Source organism: Gorilla gorilla, chromosome 9, assembly GCF_029281585.2.
Source record: "Gorilla gorilla gorilla isolate KB3781 chromosome 9, NHGRI_mGorGor1-v2.1_pri, whole genome shotgun sequence".
Lineage (NCBI taxonomy): Eukaryota > Metazoa > Chordata > Mammalia > Primates > Hominidae > Gorilla > Gorilla gorilla.
The window spans coordinates 9055927-9067950 of NC_073233.2; the positions used below are offsets into that span (position 1 = coordinate 9055927).

At 62.6% G+C, this 12024-nt stretch overlaps 1 protein-coding gene across 6 annotated transcripts in view; it reads left to right on the top strand.

Annotated features, from left to right (window-relative positions):
• The window catches only part of KCNQ1 (potassium voltage-gated channel subfamily Q member 1), a 402294-nt gene that overhangs the window by 125548 nt on the left and 264722 nt on the right, over positions 1–12024 (top strand). For all 6 annotated transcript variants that reach the window (XM_055355159.2, XM_055355158.2, XM_004050446.5 and 3 more), the window contains exons 3-6: positions 234–360; positions 931–1009; positions 1621–1717; positions 2454–2594. In XM_055355159.2, coding sequence (XP_055211134.1) covers positions 234–360; positions 931–1009; positions 1621–1717; positions 2454–2594 — 444 coding nt within the window. The remainder of the gene's footprint in view (positions 1–233; positions 361–930; positions 1010–1620; positions 1718–2453; positions 2595–12024) is intronic.

Here is a 12024-nt window from a genome sequence, read left to right on the forward strand (position 1 = left end):
GCTACAGCCTCACCTGGGCTCCACTGCCTGTGGACATGAGCTGAAGCTGCTCAGCCCTCCAGGGCCTCTGTGCGCAGGCATCACCATCCCCAGCAGGCCAGGACCCGGGCCTGCTGTTCTCAGGGTGTCCTTCAGCAGAGGCTCCGGCTTGGCTGGGTTCAAACAGGTTGCAGGGTCTGAAGCCACTCAAGGCCGAGCCTGCCTGCATTGAGTGCCCCACTCTGTCCCTGCAGGAGATCGTGCTGGTGGTGTTCTTCGGGACGGAGTACGTGGTCCGCCTCTGGTCCGCCGGCTGCCGCAGCAAGTACGTGGGCCTCTGGGGGCGGCTGCGCTTTGCCCGGAAGCCCATTTCCATCATCGGTGAGTCATGCCTGCCCTGTGGAGGTCACGCCCAGGTTTCCAGACCAGGAAGGACCCCCACCTCATGACCCCTACCAGATGGAGTCCCCTAAAGACTGGGGAACCCCAAGGCCAGCAGGGGGTGACTGCCCAGGACCCAGCACAGGAGCACTGGCAGCCCTCAGCAGCCTCTGCACTCAGACGCTGATCATGGTGCTGGGGGTAGGGGGTTGGTCCCTCACAGACTCCCATGAGCCTCACACCCCAGCATAGCTTCATGGTGGGCCAGTCACCCTCGGCGGCCTGAGAACCATGGTCCAGGCCTGAGGCCCTGCCCTTTCTGGCCACTTGCAGGGCTCAGCACAGGGCCCAGCCTAGGCCGGGGGCTCCACATGGCCAGGACAGAGGTTGGGTCTCTCCGTTTAGATGCTGCCTGCCTCCCTATCCGAGGTGTCTCCATGTCCCCGGTCATCAGGGCTTGACCCGTCTGACCAGCAAGCCCCTTCCCCAGACGAGAGCAGGGTGTATGCTCTTCCCCGGGGCCCTGGCTATGGCGATCACGACAAGCTCCCCCTCTCCTGCACTCCACAGACCTCATCGTGGTCGTGGCCTCCATGGTGGTCCTCTGCGTGGGCTCCAAGGGGCAGGTGTTTGCCACATCAGCCATCAGGTGCGTCTGTGCCACAAGCTCTCCATGCCATGCCGCCCCACCCCGAGCACCCATCCTGAGCCGTGGGTGGTCTCACGCCCCATCCACCTTGCTCAGATGCAAGGTGCCTTGGTGCCCACTGCCCCCGGGGGCACTGAGCCATGTGCTGGGATGGGTGGAGCAGGGTGGGTGCAGGCAAGTGTGGAGGGCACGGCTCCGACCCAAGATGCCTCAGGCAGCCCTAGGCTCTGGCCCAGCACCAGCGCCTCTGAGCTTCCAGGACTTGGGTGGTAACCTGACCATCTGGGCACACAGCCTGCCCATCTGCAAACTGGGGTGACCCGCGGAGCTCCCCCAGAAGGCAGTCTGGGGACTGAGGGAATCTGGAGGTACCTGGCCGACCCCCAGCTCAGCCCTGTGTGGGCAGATTCAGAGCAGGCTCTGGGGGGCTGTGCCTGAGAGGGAGATTCCCAGGCCCCTGTCGGGGTGGACATATACCCAGCCTCCCCACCCAGAGTGGATGCCTGGCAGGGGCAGGGGCAGGGACACCCATGCCTTCGGCCAGCCCTAGGCCCGGCGTGAACACCTGAGCCCAGCCTGGCTCCCTCAGCCCCACACCATCTCCTTCGCAGGGGCATCCGCTTCCTGCAGATCCTGAGGATGCTACACGTCGACCGCCAGGGAGGCACCTGGAGGCTCCTGGGCTCTGTGGTCTTCATCCACCGCCAGGTGGGTGGCCCGGGTTAGGGGTGTGGGGCCCAGGTTGGGGGCAGGACGGAGGGAGCAGAGCAGCCCACACTAGGACAGCTTGAGATGCGCTGAGGCCCTGGGGGCCGGTGGGTGCCCGGGCGCAAGGGTACCTGAACGGGGCCCAGGATCTCAGAGCAAGCCCAAGCTTGAGCCCAGCCTGGATGCTCCACCCCAGCCTGGTGCCGGTGACCCTGGCCTGCCAGGCTGATGGTGTGCTCACCTTCCTCTGAGCTGGGGGCAAATGAAGACAGAAAGTCAGAAATGAAAAACCCAGGCAGATCAAGGACCCGGTCAAGGCGGAGCCACCAGACTCCTTCCCGAGGGCTGCACTCAGACGGGCTCAGGCTGCCCTAGCCCCTGGCTCTGTGGGGTGAGGGGACCCTTCCTCTCCCTGAGGATCTCCTGGGTCCTGGTCCATTCTTGGTTCTGTCACGTGGCAGGAAAGAGAGCTGGGCAATCAGTGGAGCCCGCGCCGGCCCAGACGGTGGGCCTAGGGCGACCCCAGGGCTGAGCCTCATTCTGGGGGTAACCCCCACCCGCCACTTACCGGAGTTGTGAGGAGTGGGTTATATTGAAGCCGGCCCTGTGCATGTGAACCGTGCTGGAGCGGCGTAGGACGCCCAGTGATCGCTGGGACTCGCTGCCTTAGGCGTCTGCACAGGAGGCTCCCAGCCTGCGGTTCCTGGAGCCCGACACTGTGTGTTTTCTGGCCTAGGAGCTGATAACCACCCTGTACATCGGCTTCCTGGGCCTCATCTTCTCCTCGTACTTTGTGTACCTGGCTGAGAAGGACGCGGTGAACGAGTCAGGCCGCGTGGAGTTCGGCAGCTACGCAGATGCGCTGTGGTGGGGGGTGGTAAGTCGGAAGCTTCCAGGCATGGGGACAGCGGCAGCTCAGGCTGAGGAGTGGGCAGGACATCAGGGCACTGGTGTCTCGAGACTTCGGGCCTTGGCAGGGGCTTCTCACCTGCACGCTCACAGGCCTCTGTCCACAAACCTGTGCTTGGAGCCGCTGGCACGGGTCCCCACGCTCAGTGTGGAGTCCTTTGGCATCACCATCTTGAAGTTCTGAACGGTCTCATCTTTGAACTTGAGATTTGAGAGGGAAATCGGAGGGGTCACTGGAGCGTGTGTTGGGGGCTTAGCGGTTTCGGCTCCCCCATGGCTCTGCCTCCCGCCATCGTCCTAGGTTGCCCATTCCCTGCCTCCACAGTGGCCCTCACCCTGGCAGGGCCCAAGGAGAGCGGCGTCAGATGCATACCTCGCGTGTCTCTGAGGGTCCACACAGGCCCTGTAAGTGCCCCTGTCCCCAAGGAGCCAGACATGAGACAGCAAACAGGAAAGACCATGATGGCTCAAGAGACCCCAGCAGAGATCAGAGAGCCCCCGTGTTTCCAGTGAATGCTGGGCCTGCAAGTTCTGGAGCCGGGCCTGGGCAGCGGCGACATAGGTGCAGCTGGGCCTAGGGAAGCAGGGACCCGGCCTGTGGGCCCAGAGGCTGCCCCTGGCTGTGAAGGTGGGTTCCAGCCACTTAGAGCAGCCCAGGAGCCTTGGGGAAGCGGGTGTGCAGCAGGCAGATCCCACACTGGAACACCAAGCCACCCGAAGCTCGGAGAGGCTGTGCAGGAGGGGTGGGGCAGGGTGTCTTGGGCTGTGTCTGTGGGGGCTTCCTCGAGGGACTCAGGCTTGCACGTGGGAGAGGGAGATGTTCCGAAGAGGAGGCAGCTGCAGGAATCAGGGCGCGCCCTCCGAGCTGCAGGCTCCCCAAGTCCCGAGTCACTGGCCTGTGGACCCAGCAGCAGTTTCTCATGGCTCAGAGGACGCTGGCTGAGGCATTTTTAGGGGCAGGCCTAGCTTGCCAGTGTCCCTCTGGGAGCTGGTGGCTGCCTTCAAATCCTCCAGTGAAAGCCGGCGTTTATATATGCGTGGAGCTCAAGGGCTGCTTCTAGGGGGAACACGTGGCTACCCCGAGGGGAGTAGCTGGCTGGAGGCCAGAGTGCAGGGAGGGAGTGACTCCATCCCATCTCCCCGCACAGCCGCAGGGCCGGGTGGGCCGTCCACAGGCCACTAAGGCCCAGGGTGGCACCATCACACCTTGGGGAGTGGCCCTGGGTGGGGACCGAGAAGCCCAAGTGCCGAGGTGACGGGGTGACCCCTACTCTGCCGCCACAGGCCTGCCCCCGCGTCTGCCCTTGTCTACTGACCTCCGGGCTCACTCAGTCCGATAACAGGTTAGATGGAATCGTGGTAGCAACAGGGGCTGGGGGCTGGGGAGGAGGCCGTCGAAGCCCACACAGGGTGGGAGCCAAGGCCTGGGGGCCGCACAGGGGCTGGAGGTGGGGGCGGGCAGGGCAGCCTTAGGAAACACGTGGTGGTGCCAGGACCCAGTCCGTCTGCCCCGAATCCTCCTTCCAGAAAGGACTGGACTTGCTGGCTCTCGGGACCCCCCACCACCATCAGAGCATATCTGGGTGGGGTGAGAAGCCTCCCGGTGGCTCCCCAGGCAGGCACGTGTCCCTGCGATTGCTGTGCCTCCTCCCTCCCCCCCACCGCCGCTTCCCCCGTGAGGCCAGACACTCAGCAGTGGCTCCTGACGTAGGCCAAGTCAGCAGGTTTTCTGGAAGCTTCCAAAGTGCCGCAATGCTCAGGGACGGCAGGGGCATGCTGACACAGCTCCTGGGTTGGGGCAGGCCCCACTTTCGGCCTCTTCCCGCCTTCCTGGGGGCCTGTGTCCCCGAAGGCCCCAGTGTGGCAGGCCTGAGCAGGTTTGGGCAGCAGGGCCCAGCCCCCCGGCGGGAGCCTGCCTGCAGTGAGTGTGGATGGGTAGGGCGTGCTCGGGGGATGGACTGCCCAGAGCCAGGAGAGTTCCCGGGAGGCTGGTGGCAAGGTGGGCAGTGAGGAGCTGGCAGTGCAGCAAAAGCCAGTGGGTACTGGCCCCGGCACGGCTGATAAGCAGTGCCCAGCCTTCGCTGCTGCCCTGCCTGCCTTCCCGGCCGCCCACTGGAGCTGTGGGCAGCGGACGCTACTCCCCAGCCCCCCAGCCCGCGGCAGAGCGGCACTCCCACTCCCACACCTGTGCAAACATCCGCCCGCTGGCCGGGAACACGGCCCCTTTGTGCCCGGCTTGGCATCAGTGCCCCGGCCCGCACCGTCAGCTGCAGCCCGAGCCTCAGCCATCGCGCGCCCTGGCCTGGCCATTGTTCCCGCCGGGCCCCGCGCCCCTGGTCGCTCTGGGCCCCCCGCCGCCCAGGGCTGTGGGGCAAACAGCTCCCATTCAGCTGCCCTGCAGCTGTCCGGGGGGAGCGGCCCCTGAGGCCTGAGTTATGGGCTGTGTTCCTGGCATTTCTCGGACAAACAGAACTTGAGAAACGCAAAAAGGGGCAGCAGCCCAGATGGGGGCTTTTAAGCCAGTTTTGCCAATTTGCAACTGCACCCTGAGCAGTTGTTTTCTTTTAGCTCCTTTGTCCTGCTTCCTTCACCCCACCGGGGAGTGAGGTACGCCTTCGCCAGCCAGGCAGCCAGGCCTGCTCCATGTCCGTCCATCCGTCGGGGCTGCCACAGGCCCTTACTGGGTGGGAGGTGGCTTCCTGGAGGCCAGGCCATTCTGATCATCATGCTGCATCTGCCCCAGACCTTGCCTGGACTCTGTGGACTCCTCACCCCTCAGACACACCCTGAGAGGGTGCTGGAGCTGCCACAACAAAGTCCGCGAACTGCTGGGCCCAGAGCAACAGAAACTCACGAGCTCTAGAGGCCAGAGCCCGAAGCGAGGTGTGCACAGGGCCTGCCCCTCCGAAAGCTCAGGGAGAAATTTCCTCTCCTCTCCCCGTGGCTGGAGACTCCAGGCGTGCCCGGTGTGCGGCCGCCTCTTTCCTCTGTGTCAGGCCCTGTCTCTCCTGAGGACACTTGCTGTTGGCTTTAGGGTCCACCCAGCTGATCCAGGAGGAGCTCATCTTGATTGAATCTTCAAAGAGCCTATTTCCAAATATCGCATTCTGTGGGTCCAGGTGAATATGAATTAGGGGGGATGCAGTCCAGCCTAGGACAGTGGGTGGCCCAGGTGGACTTCCTGGGAAGGTCCCTCCCCTTGTCTGCCACCAGTTTCCACAGCTGTCCAGCGAAGGCGCCGGCTCAGTGGTTGAGTGTCCCCTCCTGTCCCCTTCGCCGGGGTGGGGATACGCAACTTGGATGTGAGAACTCTCAGATCCCCTGAGTGTGGCGCCTGCCCTGGCTGCCAAGGCATTTGGGGAGAATTTAAGACTTTTCTTTGCCCTTGGAACAAAATGCGTTTGTTTGTGTTAAAGTTTGAGTGGAGGGAGAAGCAGTTTTTGCAAACACGGGCTCCTCTGTTCAGCGCCCAGGGGTCTCTACAAACAGGAGGCTGCCGGGCTGTGTTTGCCCCTCTGCACCTAAATTTAGAATTGAAAGTAAAGAAGCTGGAACCCCATTCCTACATTTCAGCCGCCTTTTGAAGTCGAGTCTGACTGCCTGCTGTTCACTCTCTCCTCACCTGGAGCCTCCAGAAATTCCCGCCTCCCTGGCAACGCTGCACCCTGGCGGGGCAAGGCCAGAAGGGGCTGGGGGCTGGTGCAGGGGTGTACGTGAGGGCAGGGCCTCCCAGGCAGTCACAGGCAAGCCCTGTTGGCACTGCCCAGCGGGAGGGGTGGTGTCAGGAAGAGCTGGGGAAGCCAAGGCGCCGTGGGCCGAGGGGCGGCAGGACCTGGCCACCCACCGAGCCCCTGGGTCAGCGTTCTTCCTCCTCCTGGAGTTCCATGCAAAGGGGAACGAGTTCAGCTGCCCTGCTGAGTGGGCCTGGGGACAGAGGCAGAGTACGCACCTGCTGTGTGCCTCAGTTTCTCCATCTGCACATGGGAGACAGCAGTCCGTCTCCCAGGGCCAATGCGGGGCCCGCTGCAAGGGCTGCTGAGGACTGTAATCCCAGAGGCTGCAACCCATCCCTCTGCTGCGGAGACTTTCCCTGGACCGAAAGGGCCTCCTGGTGAGGCTGGGTCTCCGTTTGTGGACTCACTGTTGAGGCGTGTGGTTTGCGGTCCTGCTGTGTGCCAGGCACCGGCAGGGGTTCGGGCAGCCCTGTCTTGCTCTCTCTCTCACAGTCAGGAGCGAGAAGCATGGTGTGAGCTGGGGCTGGCCTGTGGTGGTTCACAGGTGGCCATGGGAAGCACCGCTGGGGTGTCCCTGCAGGACTGTTTCGGCCCAGGAGCAGGGAGGCCTCCCTGAGGAAGTGACAGCTGAGCTGAGACCTCAAGACACAGTCACCTGGGCCACCTTCCGGCAGGGCGCTGAGCCTGGCTGTACCTCGGGGAAGACGCGGCCTGGGGCCTGGGTGCCATGGGGGTGTTGACGGTTTCACCACCAGCCCGTGTGTGGGGCTCCGGGCTTCGTGAGTGAGGAGAGGACTCCATGTGATGGGGAGGCCTGGCCCTCGTGAATTGGTGTTCGTTTATTTACTTTCTCCTGCTGAAGGGAAGCAGGTTTATTTTGGGGTGTGTGTCTGCTTTTGCTTTTACCCTGAGAGTTTGCCAGCCTGCTGGCTTGTTCCCCCACCCCCACCTGGTGGCGTCAGCCCCTTTATGGCTCTTCCTGAGAGACAGGCCGGAGTCTCCAGGGCGGCCCCACGGGGGCTGGGCGTCCCCTTGGAATGTGAGTGCCTGGCCTGTTAGAGCCCCAGGACCGCTGGCCCCACCCTTCTCTGTCCCAGAGACAGTCCTGCCCCCCACCCAGGGGCCTCCCTCTGTCCACGGCTCCCCCTTTCCCAGGCCACCCCCCTAGGCCCCTCTCCTCCACCTTCGTTGGCCCTGCCCTCTGTAGTGTCACCCAGGTCAGTGGGGCCCTGTCCTGCCCTGTCCTGCCCTGTCCTGAGGAGTGCATGTCTCTGAGCCCTGCATGGGGGGGAGCCCACCAGCTAGCAGAGGCCCAGAAGGCTCTAGACAGGCTCTAGACTGGGTCTCTAAGTCTGCAAGGGGCACCAAAGCACTTTACAAATTCCAGGAGTGAGTGATAGACTGGCCACATGCCAAGCCCTCACCCAGCAGGCAGCCCGTGAGAAGTGTGTTGTGATCATGCACCTTCTCGAGAGGGGGAAACTGAGGCACAGAACAGGCTGGGGCTTTGCCTGAGGCCAGATGGACAGGGTGACAACTGCCCCCCACACTCAGAGCCACGGTGCCAGCCCAGCCTTCCCAGCAGGGCAGCCGCAGGACTGCCAGGCAAGGTGAGGGTGCCAGGTGGGGCCCGAGGCCCTCACTCATAGGGCATTGTCCCACATCCCCTGGAACCACTGAGACAGGCATCGTGCCACAAGAGGGGACACCTGCCTGGACCTCTGTGTGCTCAGCCTACTGGGGGCACTGAGGCCAAGGGCCCAGCTCTGCGAGATCCTGCATGGGCTTCCTTCCAGGCCCTGGAGAGGGGAGCAGGCCTGGGAGGGCGCCCTTGGCCCAGAGCCTCCATGAAGAGCCAGGGGCCTCCTCATGGCTGGGGCCCCAGCACAGTGACCTGGGAATGGCTGTGGCCGCATGGGATGTCCCGGAGCCCCTGCCGCCCTCCTTGGAGCTGTGGGGCTGAGCTTGGGTGCTGCATTCTCCTGACTCCATCCTTAGGTGCCTCCTCACGGGCAGGCTGGGCTCTCGAGGCTGGGCAAGGTCTGGGCCTGCAATGGCTGAAGCAGCCTCTTAGCCCATCTCTGCCTTCGGGGGGGCCACAGCGGGGAGCGTGGGTCCTGCAGGCCTTGGTCCGGCTGTCTGCCTGGCCACTTTCTAATGGGGAGCCCTCAGCACAGTGACTGCCCAGCCTCAGTTTCCTCCTCCATAGATGATCTTGACCTGAGAGTGCCAGCTGGGGTGTGACACCTCTGGGCTACCCCCTCCTCCTGCTCTTGACCACCCCTTCCTCTGGACAGACGACCACCACATCTCCAGCCAGGACCACCCCTTCCTTCTGGGCAAATGACTACCACATTTCCAGCCGGGGCCAGTGAGCTCTGGGAGCCAGGGCTTGGCATGCGGCTGGAGCTCAGGTTTCTGGGCTGGCCTCTGTCCTCCCCTCGAGGCCAGCCTTGAGGAGGCTACTTCTGAAAGGAGGGAATAGAATCCCAGTGTTTCTCAGGGAGGAACGTGGGGGGACTAGAAGGCTCCCCATGCCTCCCGCCCCTTCACACAGGAGTGAAGGCACAGGCCAGCAGGAGGGCGGGGGAAACACGCTGACCAGTGGGGTGTGCGTTCCCCGCTCGCCCCCACAGTTCCTGCCATGGGCGTGACTTTGTGTGCCTCATGTGGCTGGTGCCCTGGCAAGGAGCCGCGGCCCAGGAGACAGACATGTGGATCTGCATTCCAGGTGGCGGGCCATCAGGGACTAATCCCCAGCATGGTGACCATAAAACAGCCCATTCCTGAGCTGCCTGTGTCTGAATGCAGGAAAAACAAACAGGTCTGCAGGGAGGGGCCGTTTCCTTGTTAACTTGAGGATGAGGGTCTGGGGCCGGGTCTGGGCAGACGGGCAGACCAGGCGAAGGTGGGGTCCTGGAGCTGCGTCCTGCTGTATGTGTGCTCTCCACGGTGGGCAGACACCCAGGGGCACTTCTGGGGCTGGCCTTTCTCTCCCGCTTGGGGCACCCCTGCCTTCTACTGACCACCCAGCCAGCCAGCAGGAGCCCACGTGCACCCAGCTCAGCCCCAGGAGGTGACGCCCCCACCCTCAGCAGCTCTCGTCTGTTTGGGGGCAGGTTTGGAAGGTGGTCTCGGGTGTCCTTACCCGAGCAGGTGGCCACGTCACCTGCTCACCTGACCCCAACTCCACTCTGACTTCCAGGCCAGCCCCACTCCATTCCACCTTCATCATGCAGTTTCTGTATTAGATTTTTAAATAAATCAAAATATGGTATTTTCATTTAAAAAGTAATGATTTTAAAATATATTAAAATAATTTAATGTTGTTATTAAAACGACGTTTAATACGCCAGCCCGTGCCATTTGTCTTGATGCCTGGGTTTGCCGGCGCCCCTTACACTTGGCACGCAAGGCAGGAGCTCCCCACTGGCCTCCCCCAACTGCTTGCCGCCCAGCCCCCCTCAGGCCAATTCCTGCCTCTCAGCCTATCTTGGGTTTGTCCCCGGCTGCCTCGGGAGGCAGCCGTGCCCAGGCCTCTTGGTCTCAGGGCCCCTTGGTGCCCCTGACGGAGAAGCCTGGTTCGTGGGCATTGTGCCATCAATATTTAATACAGTGGAGACATGTAAAAACAATTCCATATTAATTTATTAAAATAATAGACCCATTACATTTTCATAAATAATGTTATGAAAAATTTCTATATTTTCCAAAACAAATATTATCGAAAGAAAAATATGCATTTTTGCAAATCTCCAGAAAGCCTGGCTCCCCAGAGGACGGGGATCCCCACGCCTGTCCCGGGCCTGTGTGTGAAGAGCAACGTCCCACTGCTTATGCTTGGGTGGGAGCAGGAGTGCCCGTTAGTGCCCCCCAACCATAGAGAGTGCTACCGTCCCTGAGCCCAGCCCCAGCGGATCATCAGCGCACATTTGCCCGGGGAACACAGACGGCCCTGTCCTGGACGCAGCCCTTCAACCCTGCTTCTCGTACCTGACCCCCACCTTGGGCACTGGTCTGCCACACCCCACCACCCCCGCTTTCTTCAGCCTGACCTTGTCCTCCCGGGCCCAGTGCTAGGAGGATGTCCAGGCGGGGTGGGACTTGGGCCTGCGCTGGGCTGCTCCTCAAGTCTCGGGCTGCACGTGCCAGCCAGGCAGACGGTGCTGAGAGGGGCCCTTCTGCAGAGCGGAGGCAGAGCCCGGAGTGGAGGGGTGAGCACTACCTCACGGCATTGGCAGGGGCTGCGCCAGCCCAGGCACAGGTCTGAGGGATGAATAGGAGGTTGCTGGATGAGCAAGTAGGAATCAGCATGTTCATACTGATTTGGGGGTGAGTGTCCCCCCAAAAAATCTGGATTAGACAGACTCTGGAGCCCTCTTGCTCCAGGCTGCAGGGGCCCTCCGAGCTCAAGGCCAGGATAGGCCAGGGTCCCTGCCCTGCCCAGGCCCTTCTAGGCCCGTTTCTGGGCCACCTGTGTGTGCTTTCTTGGACTTGCTATAGACTTAATAAATAGTGGATGTGCTGGGACCCTGGGCTGAGCCCCTTTGGGCTGAGAGCTCACCAGGTGGGAGTCACTCCCCAGGGCAGGACTGGCACAGGGTCTCCGATGCCCCGCCCACTTTGCAGCCCTGTGTCTGCCTCTGCAACTCCCCACCCCAGTGCACCTGGGCCCTCTGGGGAAGGTAGCAGCAGCCCAGCCTGTGCATGTGGGTGCAGGCCCTCTGGGGATGACACCCTGCAGACGAGGGGCTCCGGTTCCCCCAGGGCCCCCCTCTCTGCCTGCCACTGTCAGCCTCACCCATGGCCTGGCTTCACCCTGCAGGGACCCGGCTGCGCTCTGTGTGCCCGCGCTGCGCGTTCAAGGTGTCTGCACCTGAATGTGCCCTGAGAGTGTCAGGCTCGGACATGGGGATCAGCTCCCTTTTTACATGACCTTGTCATCTGTGTGACACACGTGTGTGTGCTAACCGGGTCATCGTGTGTTTCCGTGTGTATGTGTGCACACGCACAGACACGTGCACGTGTGGCACATCCCATCTCTGCATGGGGCACGCTTGTGAGTGCGCGCCCACATACACAGAGCCGGGTGGTCCACTGAAAGGGCCTGGCAGTAAACAGCTTCCTGTGCACATTGTGTGTGTGGCAGGGGCATGGGGGCACGTGTGTGTCTCTTAAGGACAGTGGCGCTGCAGGGAGAGCTCCATGTGCAGTTGTGGGAGGTAGCCTGTGAGCAGCCTCTGCGGAAGCATCCTGACCTTAAGCGAACGTGCGGTCAGGGCACTAGTGGGGCAGGGGCCTGGGTGGCGGCCAGGGCTCAGCAGAGGCCTGTCCCGCCCTGTGGCCTGGCGGCGGTGGCTGGCGTTCGTCACTGTTCGTTAACGTGCTCATCGGTACAGCCTGGTTTCCCGCAATGTGGCCGCTTCTGCTACCTGAGCCTCCGAGCCTCCTGCTGTGGCAGTTCTGGGCAGTCGCGTGAGCCGTGTGCACCTGCCTCTCTGTCCGTGTGTGCGCCTGTGCACCCCTGCCCAGGGGTGGCCATGGGGTTTCTCCCCACCCTCCCTCCTCCTCAGTGGCTGGTGGAAACCACGGGGTGGCCCAGGGACCCTGGTCTCGTGGGGGCTCAGGTGGGCCGGGGTTTGTTCTTGCCTTCCATCAGAGTGT